The 24,253-nt window shown below is 40.3% G+C and overlaps 1 protein-coding gene across 6 annotated transcripts in view; it reads right to left on the bottom strand.

Annotated features, from left to right (window-relative positions):
* TTC23 (tetratricopeptide repeat domain 23) overlaps positions 1-24,253 on the bottom strand; it is a 95,397-nt gene that overhangs the window by 36,186 nt on the left and 34,958 nt on the right. For all 6 annotated transcript variants that reach the window (XM_087428880.1, XM_087428876.1, XM_087428878.1 and 3 more), the window contains 2 exons: positions 13,255-13,432; positions 1,056-1,161 (listed from right to left, as the gene is read on the bottom strand). In XM_087428880.1, coding sequence (XP_087285006.1) covers positions 1,056-1,161; positions 13,255-13,432 — 284 coding nt within the window. The remainder of the gene's footprint in view (positions 1-1,055; positions 1,162-13,254; positions 13,433-24,253) is intronic.

Here is a 24,253-nt window from a genome sequence, read left to right as displayed (position 1 = left end):
GTATAGAATGTTCTAAGGAGTGAGGATCAGAAAGGTTGCCTGCCTTCTCTCTCTATCCCTAGACAGGCTTCTCCAGCTCTGAAAAGGCACTCAAAGCTCTAGGAGACCAGAATAAAGGATCTGCAAGGTGGGATGGACAGATGGATAAACACCGGTATCCCCTTTACCAGCTCCTGCCTAGACTGGAGTCCTTGCCTGGCCAGGGATCTGTGCAGGCCAGGCTGCTCATTGAGGCGTCCCCTTCATCTTCTCCCATCACCAGCCTCCTCATCTTAGCCCAACTCCTCCTCCCTGAACCCCAACCCAAAGCCTTCCAGATAACAATTTTAGGCTTGCTGGCACATTGGACCTTATTTTACTATAAGACATAATTATTTTTATCTGACATCTTGGAATATACCCCTAGGTCTTCTTATGGGTTATACTCTGTTTCTGAATATTCCGACCAAAAAAGAAAAAGCCACTAGAATTTGTGTTCTCTGTCAATAGAGGCATATTGTATGCTCTGAGCCCAGAATTAGAGAACTCCCCAAGCTCGCTGCTCTACCTATTACGTGGGCTAAGAAAAACCCTATGAGTCATAAATGGCAACTTCCTTTTGGGATCCTGAAACTGTGTAAGTCCATCCTGATTGAAAGCTCAGCCCTGTGAGAGTCTGGAGGCTGGCATTCCAACAGGCCAGATCTGTTGCCACAGTAGCTCCACAACAATCTTTAAAAATAGATCGCCTTTTACAGCAGAGCAGGTTTCCCTGTAAGCCCAGCACGGATTCTCTGGAACTCTTAATAGCTATGTTTGGATGCAGATTCACCGTATTTGAAAGTAAAAGATTAGAGGAAGGCAGAACAGGGATAGAAACCAAAGGACTTGGTGAAGCTAACAGAGTGGCACAGCTACAGATGATCAATAAAGCCATGAAGGCTCTCTGAAGGGCCTATGTCACAGCTCCGTCCACCTGTTCACCATCCCAAAGGCAGCTAGTTTACAGGCCACGACGTGTGCAGGACAGGCAAGGAGCAGGCAGTGCCCGTCACCCACAGAAGGCTCCTTCTTACCATGGTGCTCAGGCCTCCCAGAAGCAACAGCAGCGTGGGCGACAAAGTGGGCAGAGACCGCTGCCTCCTCTTGAGAGGGGTTTTTGCTCAGGACGATGAGATGTGCCTGTCACCATGGAAAGAAGAAACAGGTTTGTTTACATGCTTGGCAGCAGCAACAGGGAACTAACTGTTCTGGTAGCGATAAGCAGAAAGCCAAGGAACTTTCTAGCAAGTTGGACAATATGATTTATGTGGAAGTTCAATCAACTCTTGGGAGAGCTGGATTTTAAAAGCACTGTGTAGTGGCGAGAGAAAGTACCGGATGCTGAGTCCAGATGGCTTGATGAGATGGCTTGATGCTGTGGCCAGGGCCTATCATTAAGCCAATCATTTAACAGTGTATGCTCCTATGAGTGTGGTGTCAGTGGAGGAGGGGGAAGGGTTTCAAGAAGGAAGGAGAAAGATTAAAAAGTGCCAGCACTGTGCAGAGGAAGTGGGGAAGCCCAGCCCCCTGCCCACTGGTCAGCCCAGAAAGGCAGACCTACCCACCGTGTCAGCAGCCTCATTCACAGAACCCAGACTCCTCCCCCATGCCTGATTCACCAAGCCCATTTGCCTGCACCCTCTGCAAACTGGCCCATGGCAGCTGCCCGAGCACAGAAAACAGCTCAGTTCCTTGAAAATAAGGCCTATTCTAATATTCCTTAAGAAAAAAAAGCGAAACCCTATGATCTTACGAACATAAAATAATAATTCTTTCAAATAGAATAGAAAATATAACTCTCCAAGTAAAAATATATAAAATAAATAAATAAAAAGATAAAGTTACTACTCATCAATATTTGGAGTTTTAAAAATTCTATTAGTAACGTTTACATTCATCCAATAAACAGATACTCACAGATGGCCTCCTCTAGGAGAGGCATGGGCTAGGAAGTATGGGCAGTAGAGAAAGAAACAAGAAGTAAACATGACGTCACATAATGCACCAAGGTGAGATGGCAGGTAGTCCACAATCAATTGCCAAAAGAGTGACAGAAATACTAAGGTACCATGAATTTAAAGGAGGGAAATACTAGATTGAGATAGGTAAAACATACTAACAACAACTGAGACTTAAGCTGTACTTTAATTCTTTTTCATTGTTAATACCAATTTTAATTTTCTTGACAATTTTTATTATCCTCATTTTATAGATGAGAAAACGGAGGTTGCTGAATGGGTGACTTGCCCAAGTTATCTCACAGCTAATAAAGGATGGAGAGAAGACTCAAAGGATGGAGAGAAGACTCTGACCTTGATACTCTGACTTCAAATTTGCTTTTTCTACCATGTCATGAACGCTGCCACTCCTCCTGGCCTGGCCCAGGTGGCAGACATCACTAATTGATGCCAGCACACTCCCCAGAGCACCCTGATTCATTCAGCCTCCAAGAGCTAAGACTAATCCATGGGAGCTGGCCTAGGAGATAAAGCCATACCACTAGAACCTTCTAATCTAGACCAAGCAGTGAGACAGCAGAGCATAGAGATTTGCTCCTCTGATGACCAGTGGAATGCATTTCTGAGATGGTGATCAGGGTAGATTCTAGACTGTTGCCACATTTGTCATATGTTAAAACCAACTGAGTTACTAACTGTAGACTTTTTATGACAGGTGCTACTCCAAATCAAGATTGCTGGTAATAACTTTTATTGCTGTGTTAGAACAACCAGAATTTTGTATTAATGCTAACACTATCCTTTGTTTTAAAACTACTTTTCTTATTATAGGATACAAATAAACTAAGTGATTTTAGTGACCCCCAAATTAGTCATTTTCCTTGATTTGGCCTGAAGCTCTGATTTGATATGCTTTTCAAATAATGGGCACTCCAAAAAGCAACTACATGTAAGTAAAGATAATAGGAGCCACAGGCATAGAGTCAAAGGATCACGTGTTCAGTGTTTAGGGAAAGGAAAGAAGAGAGAGGAAGAGCCCGCCTCACCCCAAATGCAAACTGAATCATGTTTACTTTGTGTTTTCCTCTGGGTTCCTTATCTCTACAATCCACTAGTGAGGAGGGCACCTTGTGATGCCAGAAAGATTTAACTCACATTGTTACAAAGACTTTTAACACACGGTATTTTAGATTGATTAAAACTCAAATTCAAATTCAAAAAGATTTCATATTTTGTTTCTACTCAAAATTATAATTTAAGGCAATGTAAAGGATATGTGTCTATCACAATTATTTTCAAGTGAATAACTACACTTTCTGTGAATTGCCTTTTGCCTTGGAGAGAGGAAGCAAAGCTTTCTAAGAGCAAAAATGCTCACAATATCACGAAAGTGCATCCTGAAAGCCTAAGGGGATCTGAATTTATCCCCAAATCTTCATAACCTCAACATTTTTCTCTGTGAGATGCTAATATAAGCATTTATTATCCATTATTCACTTCAGAAACTCAATCCCTGATCTAATTTATTATTTGATGTTTATGAAGCTTCTAAAAACCATATGCTGGGAGGAATGGGGGGTTGGAGAAGGGAACCCATGATGTTTAAAATGTGTAAGATTAGCATCTCATTTATTCAGTAAAATTCAATTCAGTTTAATTTAACTCAGTCCTGTTCAATTCAATTTATCTTAATTTTTAAATGCTTCGTACATGCCAGATATTGTTGAAACACTAGGAATTCACAAAAAAAAAAAAAAAATTAGGCAGGGCTTTCGGCTTTAAAGGGGCTCACAGGTGAACTACAAAAATGTGGGGTATTTTGATTTTCCCTAAACTTACAGACACTGTCCCTCACTAGATTTTAGCACCTGGCTCACTACCTTCCTCTCCACCCTCCACCTGTCATCATTTTTAGGATTTCAGTATCCATGAGACTGGCCACACCTATCAGTCAAGAAAGAGATGGCACAGTCTACTGGGTAAATAGAGGAAAAGAGGTGGATAAAACGATCCTTTACATGGAGGAAATCCAAAGAGGAGAGTGCAGAACCCCAAGGCAAGATGCTTTACCATCGCAGGCACAGCAAGGGAGGGAACCTTTGTTGGAACTGGAAAGATGAATGGTGGGGGAGGGAGCTGTGGCTCTCAGTAGAGGGATGCCGCCCACAGCAGGGAGCTTGCAGGGTGGAGCTGAGGGAACAAATACCCTGTTCCTCTCTCTCCTTCCAAAGTCATGGCTTCGTGCCTCCCAGCCAGAGGGCAAGGGGCCCCCTGATGCCGTGCTTAAGGGTCAGCGTCTAGGGCACAGCGCAGGGCTGAGAGGGACGCAGAGTGGAGCTGAAACGTCCAGCGAATGACTCTTCTACCACCTTGGCCTCTCAGGTTTTGACAGGCTCATTTTCCTCTCTACCCTCAGCCACCCAGTCCCCCTTCACGCTCCATGCCTTATCGCTTAATCCGTGCTACCTCACAGCTTCTTGGATTCTACGGCTCATAGACTCCCTTGCTCTATCACATCCGGCTCTATCATGTCCACGCAACTTCCAGTCCTCTGTCCACTCTCCACAGTCTCGCTATCCATCCACTCCCTCCTGCTGTCCCTTCCTTTCTTGTCTAGCTTAGAGTGCACCAGCCATCACTGTCATTATCAAAAGTGCCCTCAACTCCACTGAAGCACTATTTGAGATAATGACAAAGGGGAAACCATCTAAATATCCCTCAGCAGGGGAATGAATATACTGTGATTTATTTATACAATGATTTAACTCTATCTACATATCTTAACATGGTTACATTTCAAAAACATACAATGAGGGGAAAAGCAACTTATAAAAGGATGCAAACATCACGGCACCACTGATTTTCAAGCTTCTGTTTTGAAGCAGAAGAACCCCTCATATTCCAAACATAACCTTCCATAGTTCTCTAATATACAAAGCAGGTAAGAATGGAGCTGTTCTTACTGAAGCGGGTGGAGAGAGCCTGGAAGCCCACCCAGCTGCTCCCAACCAGCTGCCCCAAAAAGACCCTCCATGGAACATGAGGGCTCAGGATCACAGACTGAGAACCACAGCACCACACTACGCAGAAGGCCTCCTTAGCGAGTGAGTACAAAGGAAGTTGACAAAGCTAGTGATTAGATTACCCAATCTTTCCAAACTAAACCACTGTTCATAACTCTGGAACAACAACTTGTTTGTTAAGAGAATATAAATGCGTCTGTTATATACATCTGAGAGCATTTAAGGACTAGTTGTTAGAGCTAACAGAATTACAGGGGTTGTGCTTGCCTCTCTGGCTTTATGCAGGAGCCCAAGTAATGGGCCCCGCTGGGGATCTGCGGCTTGACTGCACTCACTCCTCGTTATTTATTCATCTTCCCAGGGCTCACATTTCTCCTCCTGTCCTTTGTTGTTTTCAATATCTTATGGTTATATATTTATCAACTGTCATCTTGAAGCCAAGGAGGAGTGTTTAATATTTCTAAATCTCGAGCTGCTAGCATGTTGTACTGTGTTAATAACAAAAACAAAAGAACCTTGGGGCCAGCCCAGCAGTGTAGTGGTTAAGTTCTCACACCCCTCTTTGGTGGCCTGGGGTTTGCAGGTTCGGATCCCAGGTGCAGACCTTTGCATCACTTATCAAGCCATGCTGTGGCAGCATCCCACATATAAAGTAGAGGAAGATGGGCACGGATTTTAGCCCAGGGCCAATCTTCCTCAGCAAAAAGAGCAGGATTGGCAACTGATGTTAACTCAGGGCTAATCTTCCTCACAAAAACAAACAAACAAAAAAAAACAAAAGAACCTTTAATATCCCACATTGAGCAAAGTCATTAATTGAATAACCTCATTCACAAGGCCTCAAGCCCTGGCAAGGTGCAGAACAGCTGTTGCACTCTGGTCCTCTTGTGCATTTCTGGGGGAAACCACCGATTTCTCAGCGCCAATCCAGCTGTCAATAGATGCAGCCCGAGCCAGAGCTGGCGGACTCTTATCTCACTGGGCCTGTCCCCTTGGATTTGTAAAATGTCTAATAGTTCTTGAAGAGAAAACTTGATGACTAGTAAAAAGGTTGTTTCTAGTTATACAGGCAGACCCCATCCTATGAACACTCAAAACACTGTGATGGTTCTGAGTGTGGAATACTAGCTCTTGGGCGGAGGGAAAGAGAAATATTTTTCTCACTTGGTAATGATTAGGGGATCACTGACTCAGGGAAATCTCCTCTCCCATAGCAAAGTGGAGAATACACAAGTACCTCAAAGTACATTTGTGGACTTAAACTGGGTCTATTGACCCTGGAGATGAGAACACTCATCAGGAAGACAATAGAAGTCTTCAACTTACTAATAGCCAGGATCTCTTTGTACAGCTGAGGGCTAGCACTAGGGAGGGACAGAGGAAGGAGGGAACTAACGTTTTTAAGCACCTACTTTTGCCAGGATATACACCAGCTTGCTTAATCTCAAAATGACCAGTGAGAGTGATGCTAACTGCCCAATTTACAAATGGGGCAATGAAGACTCAAGGAGATTAAGCAACTGTCTGAAGGTCACATGGTGGGTCAATAGCAGGGCAGAGATTCAAACTAAGTCATGGGATTCCAAATTGCATGCTTTTCTAGTCTTAACACCTGGTTATCGAGAGGGTAGAAGTTACAGAAAGGTGACTTTCAAGACAATATAATAAAGAACTAATTAAGAGTCAGAGGAATGGTTGCTAAGTAGTAGACTCCGCCCAGAAATTGAATGGACTGGCTAGGGGGAGAGTGAGCTGCCAATATGTGGATACCTAAGGAGCTTCTGAGAACTAACTTTAGAGGAGTGCCATAGAGGAGAGTCAGGCAGTGGATGGTAGATGGAGCAGACATTAAGTGTGCCTTTCACTAAGTGTCTCTGTTTCTGCTTTGATTCAAATTTGTGCCTTAATTCAATAGAAGCTCAAGTCCACTTGTCATTGTGAGGTGTGAGCTTGCTGTGTTCCTTTTAAAACTGACCAGCTGTGAAGCCCTGCCGAAGCTGCTATTCCACCATTCAGCTTTGAGCTGACATCCTTGTGCAAGAATGGGTCATGTTGCAGTCCAAGGTTGCCACTTCCTTTCCTCTCCCATCTCCCCTGCCCAGTAGGGAAGTCTTGCACGGCCCCACACACCACAGGGGCCTGAGGCAGCTGGAGAGCCTTGGCTAAGAAAAAGATGGAGCTGGGAATTCCTGGGGGAGTAGATGAAAGAGAAGTCACTGGGTGCAGAGGGTATTAGAAAACTGAGTTCTGCAGGCCCCAAACTAAGCCAGTTTCTTTTAATATCAGAGAAAGTCCTCAGTGGCAGCTCTCCAGTTGTCAGTTTGAGCTCCTCCAAAAGGCTGGAGAGAAAAGGCCCTACTCTCTGTAAGTGTTAGCACCCAAAGAGATGTGTCAGGGGCTTATATTTTCATCTTCTCTTGGTTGCAAGTATGTGTTTTCTTAAAACTTAACTACATTTTTAGATTATAAGAGTAATACCTGCATATAATTTTTTTTAAATTCTAAGTGGTAGAAAAGAATAGACAAGTACAATTTTCAATGCCCCCTCCCTTCTGTCTACAAGCCTCACCCTCTCGTCTCCCCAGTGCCAGTCTGACTTCTTATAGCTAACTGCTATCAACAGTTTCCTGTGTATCCTCTCAGAAATACTGATATGCTTACACAAACACACACACACAGGCACATGTTCTTACATACACACACACACAAGACCATACCTTGGCCCTGCCCCCTCTCAGCTCAGCTTCGTCTCCTGCCACCCACTCTGGGCTCTCACCACAATGGCTCCTCTCCCCTCTTCTCAGACTTTGGGGTGTCTCATTATCAGCCCCCATGGGATCCCACGCCAGGTCAGGCTGCCCTGTTGGGAACTCTTATAGGACCCGGTACCTCTCCCTGTGGCGCACATCACAGTTGTCGTTTTATATTCATCTGTGTGATTATTCAACTAAGGTCTATCTCACTCACTAGGCTGCACCTCGAGAGCAGGACCCCTGATGTCTGGACTCTCCATCATGGTCCCAGAGCCTACCACTGTGCCTGGCACATTGTAGTGTTCAATCAGTTATTGACTGAATAAATATTCTGGTCTATATCTGGCTTTTTAAAATTAATAATACACTTTGGACATCTTTCATGTCACAACATATACATCTATCTCATTCCTTTGATGGCTCTATAGTATTCCATCACATGGATATATCATAATTTCATAACCAGGCCCCCATTAATGGATTTTAAGGGTATTTCTAATTTTTGCTATTGCCAACAACAATGTTGTTTCGCTGCTTGTACATCTCTGCACACCTGTGCACATATATATCTTTAAGTAAGTCTCTAGATGTGAAACTGATGGGTCAAAGGGTCAGTGCACGACAAAAATGGAGAGAGAATATCAGATGCTTTCCCCCGAAGTGGCGCCAACCCCCACGCCTACTGGCAGTGCACGGGGATGCCTGCTTTCCTGTACCCTTGCCACCACGGGGCATCAGCAAACTTTTTAATTTTGCTCATTAGTAGTTAAAAAACAGCACCTCCTTGGTTAAATTTCATTTCTTAAATAAGTGAGGCTGAGGATTATTTTTGTTAGGTTATTGGCCACTTGTATTTCCTCTCCTGTAAAGTGCCTGTTCCTGTCTTTTGTCCACATTTCTATTGAGTTGTCTTTTTCATCTCGATTTTATAAGAATTCTCTCTATATTTTCCCCTCTTTGACATTTTTTAACTTTATGATATGTTGTCACAGAGAAGTTTTTCATTTTTATGCTGTCAAATTTATCAATCTTCCTTTCTCTTTTATCTCCTCTGTTTCTCAATCTATACCCATCTACACACATTCAGAGGAAAGTGCTCAACAAGTGTCAACACTGGCTACTTCTGGTACAGGAGGCCTGGGATGACTTGTAACCCATTTCTTTGTGCTTTTCTATATGGCTTGATTTTTTTTTTTAATAAAGATCATTATGATTTTTATAAAAAAGAGTTGTTATTAAAAAGAAACAGTATGGCATCTGGACTTATGTCATTCATATGTTAGAAAACGTTGATAATGCATAAAATCATAATTGCATTCTGCAACTTTTCTAATTTTAAACCAAAAAGGCTAGTATTGTCAGAGATTTGGTACTTGTCTAATTATTGCAGGTTATAGCAAATACACAGTAGTTAACGAGCACCTATTAGAAGTGCTACCATTTGCTGAGGAATCTGAATCTGCCAGGAGCCGGGTGTGAGCACCTATCAGCCATCACTCAGGCCTGACCAAGAGCAGGAACCTGAAGGCAGATTTTCTGACCTCAAAGTTGGAAGAGTAACTGATAAATTATTTCATTATACTTTGCAAATTAAACTTCTCTAAATTTGGGAACTACTGAGTGGCAGAGCCGTCTTGAAAACTGAAAAGACAGATATACCATCCAAGTGTCAGAGATGTGAAAAAGCTATCCACGCTAGTGCGGGGTTAATTTATACCCCTGGAAAACACACACCACAAACATGCTCTCACTCACATAAATGAAACCCTGTGGTTTTTCTTTTGGATAGGAAAACAAGGTTCTATTGCCAAAATCTGCCATGAGGAGTTTCAGAAATGATCACATTTGCACAGTTTTCCCACGGTCCCCTGCTGCAGAGAGCCGAATGGGGCCAAGGACAGCTCTGTCATCAGTCCCTGAGATTGCCACCTTCCCTGGGTGGTGGCTCTGTAGGGCTTGCTTTATTTTTCTCCATTTTAATGGATTATTTCCTAAAATACTTTTCTACATTCTACAGAAAATAAAAGGTCTTTTCTCTCTGGGTGTTTCTCTCACTCCAAAGGAATGAAAAGTGAAAAACAAGAGAGGAAATAACAAAGCCCCTTTTCTTTGTGTGCACATAATAAATGGCTTTTAGGCATGGGTTCCCTTGGAGAGCTGAGGCCACACAGTACCTTTCTGTATCTTAGGTAAAGAAAGAAAAGGGGAGCCTTGATAAATGTTTAATAATTACTGTTAATAAATAAAAGTAGCTTACACTGGCAACATGCCTAATGGTTCATAGAGTACTTTCCATTTTGAACCTTTGAGCAGTTCTGTGAAGTAGACGGGGTCTTTTGTAGGGTTTTTTTTTTTTCTTCTTTGAGAGGTTAAATGACTTGTATCACAAACAGATGGTAAACAGAAGAATCTGGACTCCAACTCAGATTTTCTGATTTCAAATACAATGCTATTTTGAGTATACCAAGCTATCTCTTTAATAATGATCAGGAAGTATTTGTTTAAACACTCTCTAATTCTTATTAACCTCAAGAATAAACAAACAATAAAAATCCCATATAGAACTTTATAATTCACTCATTTACAAAAATGAGTGAATTCCTCCATAACCCAAATACAGAGAAATCCTTCTAACTTAGATTCAAAATCCAAATGTGATGGAAGGAAAGCTGAAAATTTGAAAGCATTAAGAAAACTTTTGCATGGCAAAAAAACATGAATCCACAAAAAAATATTAGAGCTAATAAATGAGTTCGGCAAGGTTGCAGCATACAAGCTAAACATACCGTTTGTATTTCTACACACTAGCAATGAACAATAGGAAAAGGAAATTAAGAAAACACTTCCATTTGTAGTAGCATCAAAGAGAACAAAATACTTAGGAATAAATCTACCAAAAGAAGTGCAAAACTTATACTACAAAACGTGGTTGAAAGAAATTAAGGAAGACCTAAAGAAATAGAGATATCTCATCCCATGTTCACGTTTTGAAAGGCTTAATATTAAGATGTCAATACTTCCCAATTGAAATACAGATTCGAGTACTCCCTGTCAAAATCTCAGCTGGTTTTTTTTTCCAGAAATTGATAAGCTTATCCTAAAATTCATATGAAAATGCAAGGGACCCAGAATAGCCAAAAAAATCTTGAAAAAGAATAACAAAGTTGGAGATGTCACACTTATGATTTCAAAACTTACTTCAAAACTTGTACATAAGTATTCATAGCAGCATAATTCATAATATCCATTAACTTAATGCAAAACAACAGTAATTGAGACAGTGTGATACTGACATAAGGATAGACATATAGATCTATGGAATAGAGTTGAGAATCCAGAAATAAACCCTTACATTTATGGTCAATTGATTTTGACGCAGATATCAAGATAACTGTGTTGAAAAGATAGTCCTTTTAATAAATAGTGCTGGGACAACTGAATATCCACATGCAAAAGAATGAAGTTGGACCTCTACCTCACATCATACAAAAAAAATTAACTCAAAATGGATCAAACACCTAAATATAAGAACTAAAACTATAAAATGCTTAGAAGGAAACATAGATACAAGCCTTCACGAACTTGGATTAGGCAATGGTTTCTTAGATGTGATGCCAAGAGCACAAGCAACAAAAGAAAAAAGGATAAACTGGACTTCATCACAATTAAAAACTCTTGTGCTTCAAACAACACTATCAAGAAAGTGAGAAAAACCCACGTAATGAGAGAAAATGTTTACAAATCATGTATCCGATAAGGGTCTAGTATCTAGTATCCAATATAAAGAACCCTTATAAGTCAACAATAAAAAGACAAATAACCCTATTAAAAAATAGGCAAAGGATTTGAATGCTAGCCACCCAATTGTTGTTTCCATTTGTATGCCGCCTCATGGGCATCTCAGACTCACCATCCAAACCTGAGCTCACCACCTCTCTATCACCCATTCACACTTGCTCCCCCACTGTCAATGGCACAAACGTCCACTCAGTTGTTCAGACCAGAAACCCAGGAGTCATCTTTGACTCTTCTCCTTCCCTCTGTTTCCCACATCCAATCAATCTCCACATCTCATCAATTCTGCCTCCTAAACCTTTGTCAAACTCATCTACTTCCCTTTACTCTTTTACTATCATCATCCCAGTTCAAGCCACCATCTTCTTAGGACTTTGTTACTTCAATAGCCTCCTAACTGGTCTCTCTACTTCCACTCTTGGCACATCTCCCAAAATCCGTTCTCTATATGTCAGCCAGAATAATCTTTCTAAGAATACTGGGTTTGACTTTGGGCTATGCCATTTATTGGCTGTGTACTCCTGGGCATATCACTCAACCTTTCTAATTCTTGACTTCTTCATATATAAACTGGAAATAATAATAAGTCACAGAGTGGTAATAATGATTAAGAGAGATAATCCAGACAAAGTGAGAGAATAGGACACTCTAATAAATTGTAGATGAGAGTATAAATGGTCAGACAAATTTGAAAAGAAATAGCAATAAAGTACTCTCAGTACCATGTTATTATCTCTCATTTGAAATAATAGGAATGAGTTAGTCTATATTTTACAACTTCAACAAGGAAAAATTCTGAGAAAACGATTTAAAAGATGCTTTTAGCAGATCATTTGATACAAAAACATCAAACTCACTGGGATGGTTAATTTTGTTTGTCAACTTGGCTAAGCTATATAATGTCCAGTTGTTAGGTCAAATACTAGTCTAGACGTTGCTGAGAATGTATTTTGTAGACGTAATTAACATTTACAATCAGTAGACTTTGAATAAAAGAGATTACCCTCCATAAGATGAGCGGGCCTCATCTAATCAGTTGAAGGTCTAAAGAACAAAAAGCTGAGGTTTCTCGAAAAGAAGGAATTCTGTCTCAAGACTGTAACAGAGATCCTGCCTGAGTTTTTAGGTGGCCCACTTACCCTCTACGGATTTTGGACTTTTCAGCCCCCACAATCATGGGAACCAATTCCTTAGAATAAATTTCTCTCTCTATATATGTATATATCCTATTGGTTCTGTCTCTCTGGAGAACCCTGACTGACACACTCACAGAGGAATCTTAAAGTAGAACAGCAGCTAACACATGACGACTCTAAGTGGCTTCAGGTACAGATTTTAGAGTGTAGTAGAAAAGAACCCTGATCAGTTTGATGATATAAGCTCTAAATTGATGAAATACTAAAGGATAAAGACACTTTATCTGGGAAATAAGACTTAAATTATGCACCTAATATGAGAAAAGCCACGTTCTAGGGAGTCTCAGGTTGTTTGTGGAATGTGCACCTGGCAACAGAGGACTAGTATCTGATACTCACCCACTTGACCCTCTATATGAAGATATTTGTTGAACGTCTACTCCAGGCTAAGAGTTCTACTTATCTATAGCAAATAACACAGCCAGGCATTCTGAGCTGCTACTCCACTTGTGTCTATGAAAAGCATCGGGTCTAGAACAGCTTTAGTGGCCAGTATGTTGCAGCTTACCTGTAAAAAATGGTCGATGGATGCGTTGTGAAATCCCAGGGTTTGTTCTACACCTGCTAATTCCCTCAATATTGGTACACACTCAAGACTTTGTTCACCTTTACTGGTCTCAATATATTCTAAAGCCTCTTGGTAGTGGGGCAGAGCTTCTTTTGATTTCTTCTGACCTTGATATAGCCTAAAAAAATCGAAGGGATTATTTTTAAAATAATTAAAATAGAAAATACAGAAGATAAAGGTGGGCTGGTGGTTAGGATTTGGCTGTCTGACCCCTGTTGTCCAGGTTTGCTTCCTCACCAACTAAGCTTTTCTTTCCGCCCAGAGGCAGCTGGGCATCGTGGTCAAGAGGATGGACTTTGGAATAACCAGGAAGGTTCAAATCTTGGCTCTACCACCTAACTAGATGTACAACTTTCAAGTTGCTTAACAATTCCCTCATCTGTAAGTTAAGAATAATAACAATGCCCACTACATTGGGTTATTATGAAATTTAAATTAGTTAATATTCGTAAAAACACTTAGAACAGTCTCTGACACCTAGTAAATGCTATGCAGTCGCTGGTTTAAACATATATAAATATTCAACAAAAACAACAATAATCATCATAAAGGATGCCGAGATGATGATAACTAATCTGTTGAGAAATTATAGAAATTTCACAGCATTGGTGAGGGTGTGAAGCACTCTCCTTAACTGTTGGGGAGAATATAATTTGGGCATAAATTTTTCTATATTAACATTATACATATATATGTACACACACATATTTCTGCTAATTGCACTTCTAGTAGTTTATATTGAAGAGATACTCTGGCAGGACAAGAATATATAAGAATGTCTACCTAAGTATTTGTTGTAATAGTGGAAAAGTACAAAGAACTTAAAATACACCAATAGGCGATCATCTAAGTAGGTTACAGTAAGTACATCTATACTGTGGAATGTCAAGTAACCATTAAAGTTAATGTTAATCCGTATTTATCAACATAGAAGTATACCGACTACATATTCTTCAGTAAAAAAAGGCAGATTACAAAAATACTTTGTGTAATATCTCATGCATGTGAAAAATTTATATCTAATCTATATGTACACATATGCATAAAGAAATACTAAAGAATGGTCACTAAAATGTTAGCAATAGTTATCTCTAAGGAATTGGTTGTGATTTTACTTTTCTCGCTTATGCTTCTCAAATTTCCTAAATTTTCTTCTATAAAACTATTATTACTTTTACATTAGAAAAATGTTAATTTAAAAATTATAAGTAAAGGTGGCAGTGGGAAAATATTCTTGTAGCTTCTTGGGATAAGACTTTCTCGTATACAAAATGTATCCCTCTATATTGTTCAGCAAACACAATAACAGACATTTAAAAACAATCTTCCCCAAAATATTTGCCAAGACTACTAAAAACTTTTTTTTTTGCATGGAAAAATTTTATGTACAAAATTCATAATGGAAGATATCAACTCTTCCTATGCTGCCCTCTGCCCCAGAATCTTTACTACAAAAAGGCTTTACAATTTCCAAATTGCCTATGGGCAAACTGAGATGTAACTTGAGAAAGTGACTAAGAGACCACAAAAAACAGGTATTGTTTTCAACTCAATCATTGGATATTTTTCACAACTATCTTTGCTCTCCAATACATTTCAAGGGAATTGACTGATACAAGTAAAGATACTTTGCAGATCTGTGGTTCAAATGGCCATAATGAAATAAAATGCTCGCTGAATATTTTGTGAACTGGGATATCTTCTACAATTGTAAAGAGGTTTAAAACACAGGAAGAGGTCAGGGATATGTTCCTGGACCAGATTGCAGCTTGCAGCAACTCTAATCTTGGAAAGGAAGAGATTAATATGTGACCTGATAATACTGGACTTGCCTTCTGACTCTTAATGAGCTTAGAATATAGTGGAGTAATAATTAGTGTTGTAAGCATCATATTTTATTTTTGAAGAGAAAACCCACTAGCATCTTTAGTGATAAAAAGAGGCTTTGAAACATATGGTTGGTAACAAATCACTTAGCTAAAGAATTAGATTCCTGGTAGACAAAGATTAAATAATTGAAAATAGGAGTCAGCCAACTATGGCTTGTGGGCCAAATCTACTCATTGTCTGCTTTTGTAAATAAAGTTTTATTGGCACACAGCCACACCCACTTGTTTACTTATTGTCTACAGCTGCTTTTGCACTACAATAGCAGAGTTGAGTAGCTGCAACAAACACCATATGGCCTACAAAGCTTAAAATATTTACTGTCTGGGCCGTTACAAAAAAAGTTTGCCAGCCTCTGGTCTAGAATCTAGAGAAAGTCACATACTTTCCAAATGATTCCAGACTTTTTTCCACCTAATTTAGCCTAGGGAACTCAGACAATGCTGTACATATTTGAGCAAAGGAAAAAAAATATTCATCTGCTTCCTTTCTTATGTTTTTAAATGATGAAGAGTGTGCCAAAGAAACAAAGAATAGGTCCTTTGTTTCCAAGGCTGCTTGTAAAAGTCAGAAGAATAGTAAAGCAAATATAAATGCCAAGATGATTTCATTTACACAACAGCTTTCAAAGCTTAGTAACCAAGCTAATAAGGGAGAAAAAACAGAAAAGTAAACAATAACAAGGCATAAGTTAATTCGTATATCAACTATTCTTCCTTTTCCAAGATAGAACCCTAAAGAAAAGTATTTGGGGATTTGTAGTGGTGGAAACCAGGGACAACTTGCAGCCATCTACTATCTATCTTAGCCAAAAGCACAGCATATCTCTCCAAGTTAACACCACGGCACCTTTTCAGGTATCAAAAAGTCATCCTTCAAATACCCGACTTTCAGAGAAAATTTTATAGAAAAGAATACAGGATGAGAGGCAGGGCGATCAGTTACAAGTATGGCAGCAGGAGTAGAAAACCCAAACTGTATTTTGAGCATCCTTACTTCCCAGGCTGCACAACCTTGGGCAAGAACAAAACCTCTCCGAACTTTGGTTTCTTCATCTGAACACTGGTGTCCAACAGGGTTGTTGTGAGAATCAAGTAACATGCCTGAAAGTGCTCTGCAAATGGAAGCAAGCCATACAGACTGGATTAAATGCCTACACATAATCGTACCTCTCCCTCCTTCCCCTCCCAACCTGCAGTCTCAATGGAACTGAGTGGTACAGCCTCAGGTTGTTCTCATGTTGAAATGGGCTCATTTGTGGTCTCAGCTTCCTCCCACTCAGCCACATAAGATTTTGGAAAGTCTAAATAATAGGCAGAATCAGTTAAACTTGTGTGCAAGTGAAATAGGCATTTTCTTATCCAACTGAGCTCTTAAAAAAATTGAGAATAATTTATTATAAGAACAATATATACTCATCATTAAAAGTAAGAAAAGATATAGGAAAATAAAAATAAAAAATATATAATCACAATATCCAAAGATGAGTCCTGTATACCCTGATAGTTGATTTTCTACGCATAGTTTTTTTTTTTTTTTTTTTTAAAGATTTTATTTATTTATTTTTTCCCCCCAAAGCCCCAGTAGATAGCTGTGTGTCATAGCTGCACATCCTTCTAGTTGCTGTATGTGGGACACGGCCTCAGCATGGCCAGAGAAGCAGCGCGTCGGTGTGAGCCCGGGATCCGAACCCGGGTCGCCAGCAGTGGAGCGCGCTCGCTTAACCACTAAGCCACGGGGCCGGCCCTACGCATAGTTTTATTTTTTATTTATTTTTTTATTTTTTTAGAGAGGCTCTTTTTTTTAGATTTTATTTATTTATTTATTTATTTATTTATTTATTTATTTATTTTTCCCCCCAAAGCCCCAGTAGATAGTTGTATGTCATAGCTGCACATCCTTTTAGTTGCTGTATGTGGGACGCGGCCTCAGCATGGCCGGAGAAGCCGTGCGTCGGTGCGCGCCCGGGATCCGAACCCGGGCCGCCAGCAGCGGAGTGCATGCACTTAACTGCTAAGCCATGGGGCCGGCTTATTTTTAAATAAGACTCATAATGTTTTAGAACCTGCTTTTTTCACTTAATCATACATTAAAAAGTGGCGATGAATGCTATAAAATCATTTTCAGTGGCTGAGTGGTGTCATATCAGATTTGATGGACCACCCATCTTCAAAATATTATTATTTAGGAAGTTTAAAAAATTGTTTGTAGAGGGGCTGGCCTGGTGGTATAGTGGTTAAGTTCACGCACTCCACTTTGGTGGCCAGGGGTTTGCAGGTTTGGATCCCAGGAGTGGACCTATGCACCGCTCATCAAGCCATGCTGTGGTGGTGTCCCACATAAAAAAAACAGAGGAAGATTGGCACAGATGTTAGCTCAGGGCCAATCTTTCTCATAAAAAAAAAAAAAAAAACGGTTTGTGGAAAATTTTCACAAATCATGCTTCTGATGAGGGACTTGTATCCTGAATATATTAAAAAAACTCCTACAACAGTAATAAAAAGACAACCCAATTTAAAAATGAGCAAAGGAGAAATAGTCATTTCTCCAAAGAAGATAGATAAATGGTCACTAATCATATAAAGAGATATTTATAACCATTAGTCATCAAGGAAATGCAAATCAAAACTACGAGATACCACTTCACACCCACTACAATGGTGGCTATAATTTAAAAAAAAAGATAATAAGAAGTGTTGACAAGGATGTGGAGAAATTAGAATTCTCATTCACCACTGGTGGGAATGTAAAATGGTGTAGCTACTTAGGAAAAGAGTATTAGTTCCTTAAAAGTTTAAACATAGAATTACTAAGTGACCCAGCAATTTCCCTCCTAGGTATATACCCAAAAGAAATGAAAACATATGTCCACATAAAAACCTGTACACAAATGTTCATAACAGCACTATTCATAAGAGCTGAAAAGTGGAAACAACCCAAATGTCCACCAACTGAGAAATGAATGAATAAAATGTAGTATATCCATATAGTGGAGTATTATTCAGTCATAAAAAGGAAGTATTGATACATGTTACAACATGGATGAACCTTGACAAAATTATGCTAAGTGAAAAAGGCCAGTCACAAAAGACCACACACTGTATAATTCCATTCAGATGAAATGTCCTGAATAGGCAAATCTATATACAGAATGTAGATCATCAGTTGTCAGGTGTTGGGGGAACATAGGAATAGGGAGAGACTGCTAATGGGATGAAAATGCTGTAAAATCGATTGTGATGATTTGCACAACTCTTGTTAATACACTGAAAACCACCAAATTGTATACTTTAATTGGGTGAATTGTATGGTATGTGAATTAAATCTCAATAAATCTGTTATTTAAAAAAAGTTTGTGGGGGCCAGCCCCGTGGCTTAGCAGTTAAGTGCGCACGCTCTGCTACTGGTGGCCTGGGTTTGGATCCCGGGCACACACTGAAGCACCACTTCTCTGGCCATGCTGAGGCCGCGTCCCACATACAGCAACTAGAAGGATGTGCAACTATGACATACAACTATCTACTGGGGCTTTGGGGAGAAAAAGGGAAAAAAAGGAGGAGGATCGGCAATAGATGTTAGCTCAGAGCTAGTCTTCCTCAGCAAAAAGAGGAGGATTGGCATGGATGTTAGCTCAGGGCTGATCTTCCTCACAAAAAAAAAAAAAAAGTTTGTGAACATTTGGAAGCAAACTAAATATAGATGAGATTCAGTAGTAGCCATAAACTTAATAATTTTTTGTTTAAACAAATAACTGTAATAGTAATTCTTAAACAAAAATTAAAATATTTTTCTCTTAATACCATCCTCAAACCAATTATCATTTCTAACTTGCGCTTTCAAAGCAGGTCAGAAAAAGATATGCGCTTTGGCTGTAAACTGGTCCTATGATTGGATGATCCCACACACCTGTTTTAGGGAGGGAAGTTAGGAGAGCAGAGAATGCTGTGGGTCCTGCTGCACTTGACACTCAGCACAGTGGGCATTCCCATGGGGAGGCCATAAATCAGGCTTGGACAGTGAGCTACTGGTCTCTCTCTAACCTTCCAGAGCTGTAGGCATGTTTCCTGATGAGCTCATTCCTGGGGAATGCCTAGAGCTATGTAAAGTATAATCTTATGAGAAAGCAGGAAATTCATAGACAGAAAAGCCATATAAAACTACTCTTAATGGAGTATTCTGGTAAAACTATTACTCTGTAAGTTTAAATATGGTAATATATTTCATATCACGACCCCTGGAGAACACAGATGTGGAAGAATCCAGAAACCAGTGATAAACCCAGAATCTTTTTCCTTCAGCTGATTGATTCAAACCAATATGCTGTGGTTCAAGAAATTAGCTTGAGGACTGTTGAGTAATAGAAGAAAGGTAAGTTCAATACAGCTCCCAAAGTTACCCAGGTTAGCAGAATTCTCAGTGTGCCAAGGATGGCTGGAAACCTCCAGCCCAGAGCTGAGTGAAGCACACCAGGCCATTGGGGGATGGTTTCCAGAGTTCTGGTCCAACACTGAAGAGCTCAAACTCCTGCCTGCAGGGCCAGACTCTGCATTCATAGACTCCTGCTCCTTCCTCTGTGCCTAAGTCCTGAAGGACACCTGCCTGAGGGGACAAATGGGAGTTTCAATCCAGCCTGTGCTTTGCTGGCCAAGTTGTGTGCTTGGACACAGGGCTGCGTCCACTTGGAAGAAAGGGCACCTTTTTCTCATTCTCACAAAGTCTCCATCCACTTCCGCAGCTGTGTACAAAGGTGGTGCAGAGGTGGTAGTAGCTCTTCTGGGATCCTAGTTTCCCCGGACTTGATGAGTTCCGATGACTCTTGAGAGTCATCTAAACCTTCCCATCTGGCTCCCCCGATGCCAGCTCCATTTCATCCCCCAAGTGTGTCATGCATATCTTCCCTCTGGGTCTCTGCTGGTCCTTCTATTTGGAATGTTTGTTCTTTCTTCCATCTCTGTCTAGCAAACTGCCCTTCATCTTTCTATCATTCCTCTTTTAGTTTTAGCTTAGCCACCTCCTCCTTTAGGTAGCCTTCCCTGCCAGGGCCAGGACTAGAGTGGGACCAGTGAGACACCCAGGACACACCATTTAAGGTGGTGCTCACTCTCAGGGGCAGGCACTTGCAGGGTCATCACTCGAGAGTGAGTGCCTCCTTAAATCATGTGGCCTGGGTACCTGGCTTCCTCATCCTAGCCCTGCCTCTGTTTCCTGACATCCCAGGCTGGGTTGGGTGCCTCTGGAACACCTGACTGTGCTCCCTGCTCAGGAAACATCTCTCATACTGTATTATAACTGCCTGGGAACTCAGCACCCATTCCTTTAGTGCTGGGCTCCGTGAAGGCAGGGTCCAAGGCTGCCTCATTCTCCTTGGCATCCCCAGCACTTTGCCCAGTGTCTGACACACAGTGGGTGCCGGTTGTGTATTGGAAGGAGGGAGGACGAGGTAAGGAGGGAGGAAGGAAGTAACAACCTGCAAATCCACTGACTTAGAGACTCTGAGGTTTTAGTTTATATCTTAGTATTCACAGATCCCAGAATAAGTTCTAGGAAAAAAATCTTCCAGAAAAGAACATGTTTTCACATTGATTTGGTAACAAAAATATGATAGACTATTATCTAATTAAGGGATGGAGAACTTGTCGCAATTTATAAGGGTGGAATAAAAGAAACCTTGTCAGAACCCATCATGGGTTGAATTGTGTCCCCCTCCCCCAAATTCATATGTTGAAGTGGTCACCCCCAGTACCTCAGAATGTGACTTTATTTGGAAATAGGGCCATTGTAGATGTAACTAGTTAAATTAGGAAGACATCATACTGGAGTGGGGGTGGGGGCTAATCCACTATGACTGGTGTCCTTATAAAAAGGGTAAATTTGGACACAGAGACACACCCACACAGAGAACACCAGGTGAACATGAAGACAGAGATCGGGGTGATGCATCTACAAGCCCAAGGAACGCCAAAGATGGCCAGCAAACCGTCAGAAGGTAGGAGAGAGGCCTGGAACAGACTCCCCCTCATAGCCTCCAGAAGGAACCAACACTGCCAACATATTTATCTCAGACTTCCAGCCTCCAGAACTGTGAGAGAACAATTTTCTGTTTTTTAAGTCATCTAGTTGGTGGTACTTTGTTATGGCAGGCTTAGCAAACTAGTGCAGAACCCCTGCTGGCTGACTCCAGGCCTGGATTTTCCTTCCAACAGCTCCCTAATAGATGAACACTGGGTATACTCATCCAGAGCAGCTATTTAGATATGGAAGCACTCCCCCTTTTTTTTTTTTTTAATTCACATTGTGCTCAAGTCCGAGTGGTAACTTTCCATTAGTTCACTGCCTGGAAATTTAATTTGAACATCTGCTGAGATGGAGACCTGGAATCAGGCAAATTCAGCAGGAAACAACACATGGCTTTCACCTGCCATAGTTCTGTTCTGCTACAAGAATGTCCACATGAGAGCACAGATTTCATGAATCCAGTGACGTCCAGCAAGCCGAACTTAGTGGGGTGCCCAGCTCTGAAGGGACACAGCCATACATAAAATATCCACACATCAAGGTGACCTGTTGCTATTTCTGAACTCTAAATTTAAAAGACTTTTGTCAGACTATTATTGGCGTCACATTTCAAACTCTACTGAATTTTTCAGATTCTGAGTCCTTTTTCACCTGCAGCTAAAACTATTTACCTCTTTACTTAGGTTATCCACAGGGGGAAAAAATTAGATCCCTCACACTATGCACATCAGTTCCAAACAGATTAGAGGCCTAAATTTAAAATGCAAAACTTTGATATGTTTGAGAGAAAATATAAGGAAAAGTAACTCTTGTGACTTTGGGTAGGGAAGGAGTTCTTAAATAAGATACAAAAAGTACACATCAGTGGGGCCGGCCCAGTAGCATAATGGTTAAATTTGTGTGCTCTGCTTCAGCGGCCCGGGGTTCACAAGTTCCAATCCCAGGCGCGGACCTACGCACCACTTATCAGGCCATGCTGTGGCAGGCGTCCCACATATTAGAGGAAGACGGGCACAAATGTTAGCCCAGGGCCAATCTTCCTCAGCAAAAAGAGGAGGATTGGCAACGGATGTTAGCTCAAGGCTAATCTTCCTCACCAAAAAAAAAAGTACAAATCAGAATAGAAAAGCTAGGTAAATTTGGTCATACCAAAAATAAAAACTTCTATGCATCAAAAGCCAGCATAAAGAAAGTATAAAGGCAAACCACACTGAGAGTACTTAGAATATATGTAACCAGCAAATAAGTTGTCGTCAGAATTATCAAGGATGTCTATAAATTAATAAGAAAAATGCAAACCACACAGTTAAAAAATGAGCAAAAGATATGAATAGACCATTGACACAACAGGAATTCCAAATTCCCAGCAAACATAGGAAAATATGTTCAATCTTCCACTACCAGGGGAATGCAATTAAAGAAACCATAAGATTGGCAAAGATAAGAAGTCTGACAATATCAGGTGTTGGTAAGGATGTGGAGTAATAGGAATTTACATATCCTGCTGGTAAGAGTATAAATTGGTGGAAAGCATCTGGGAAATCCAGTAAAGTTGAAGATGTGGATACTTGTCAATTAAGCAATTCCACTCCTGGGCATATACATCAGAGATAATCCTGCACGTGCGCCCAAAGAGACACATACAAGAATGATGATGCAAATGGTGTTTATAATAGTGAAAAATTGGAATCAATTTACATGTTCACCCTCATGAGAACGGATAATTTAATTTAAAGGGGAAAGTCACATGGATTAAACACCGTATGAAGATTTAAAACAAAGAGACTAGAGCTACTTGTATCAAATGATGTGGATACATCTCAAAAATACAAATGTAATGGGGAAAAAAAACAAGCTTCAGAAGAGAACGTACAAATAAAGTTTAAAAAAATGAAAAATAACATTGTATAATTTTTATGGCTATCCATATATACATTCAGAGGAATGAAAAACACTAAATTCAGCATAATAATTGCCTATAATGTGGGAGGAAGAAAACAAGACTGGGAAGAATGTGTAATAGGTTTCTATTTATCTGAAATGTTCTATTTTATAAACTCGGTAGTGTGTACATGAGTATTTGTGTAACAATATCTATATTTTTATATGCCTGAGACATTTTGTTAAAAAGATCAACAAATACAACACTCTATTGTTTACTGTGTGCAAAGAATGAAGCACGTTCTATGCCTCACCCTTTGAAGTTGCTGTTGCATGCTATTCCAGAGTCCTGGCACTTAACACAACAGCCAGAAATGGAGGCTATTAAGCTAATGCAATCTACGATGAGCCTTCTGGAGCTCATTGAGGGTACCCTGTTCACATAAAAGACAAAATAGAAAATAAAATTTCTTTAGCTTCACAATATATTTAATAAAAAAGGAATTGAGCAGGTACTATATCAGGAAATAAATTATAGTCTTACCTCCATCTCCAACTCACTTAAAGCATCAGTCAGTTTTAGGTAATCTTGTCTGTCTCCATTTGCTCATATGTAATGTTTGGGATAGCATCCTTTTCTCCTTTCCATTTCTATCTACCTGCCGGGGATGCTGTGAGGATTTATTATCTAGTGTGCCCATAACATGTTTGGGTAGCTTTAGGAACACACTAGACAGATGAAAAAATAGAGAATTTTGAACAACAGAATGTGGCAGTATGTTAATTTGGCAGGTCCATAACTTAAACCACAGCATGTATTATTGTATTATTGAAGGAAAATACATCCACAGTAATTCTACAGAGCATGTAACTAGACACAACTCATTTCCCATGAGCTTCTGAAGATCTCACAGGGATGAAGACTTGTTTTAACATGCAACCAACAAATGCAATCTCCTTTGGTATTACTAAGGCAGCAGAGGGTTTCCTTTTCAAGACTCTAGAATTTGGCAAGAATGTTGAGCATGAGTGAAAAGCAGAGGCTTGGTGGGAATGTTGCTGATGATCAGAATCTGATGAGACATCAATCCTGCAAGAGGACAAGTGGGATTTTCTAGTGTCAAAGTGAGAAAAGGCTTACATCTGGGTCTCCTTC

This window comes from Ceratotherium simum, chromosome 3 (genome assembly GCF_057802395.1).
Source record: "Ceratotherium simum simum isolate JZ-2026a chromosome 3, ASM5780239v1, whole genome shotgun sequence".
NCBI classification, from domain to species: Eukaryota; Metazoa; Chordata; class Mammalia; order Perissodactyla; family Rhinocerotidae; genus Ceratotherium; species Ceratotherium simum.
This window is presented reverse-complemented; position numbering and strand designations above follow the sequence as displayed.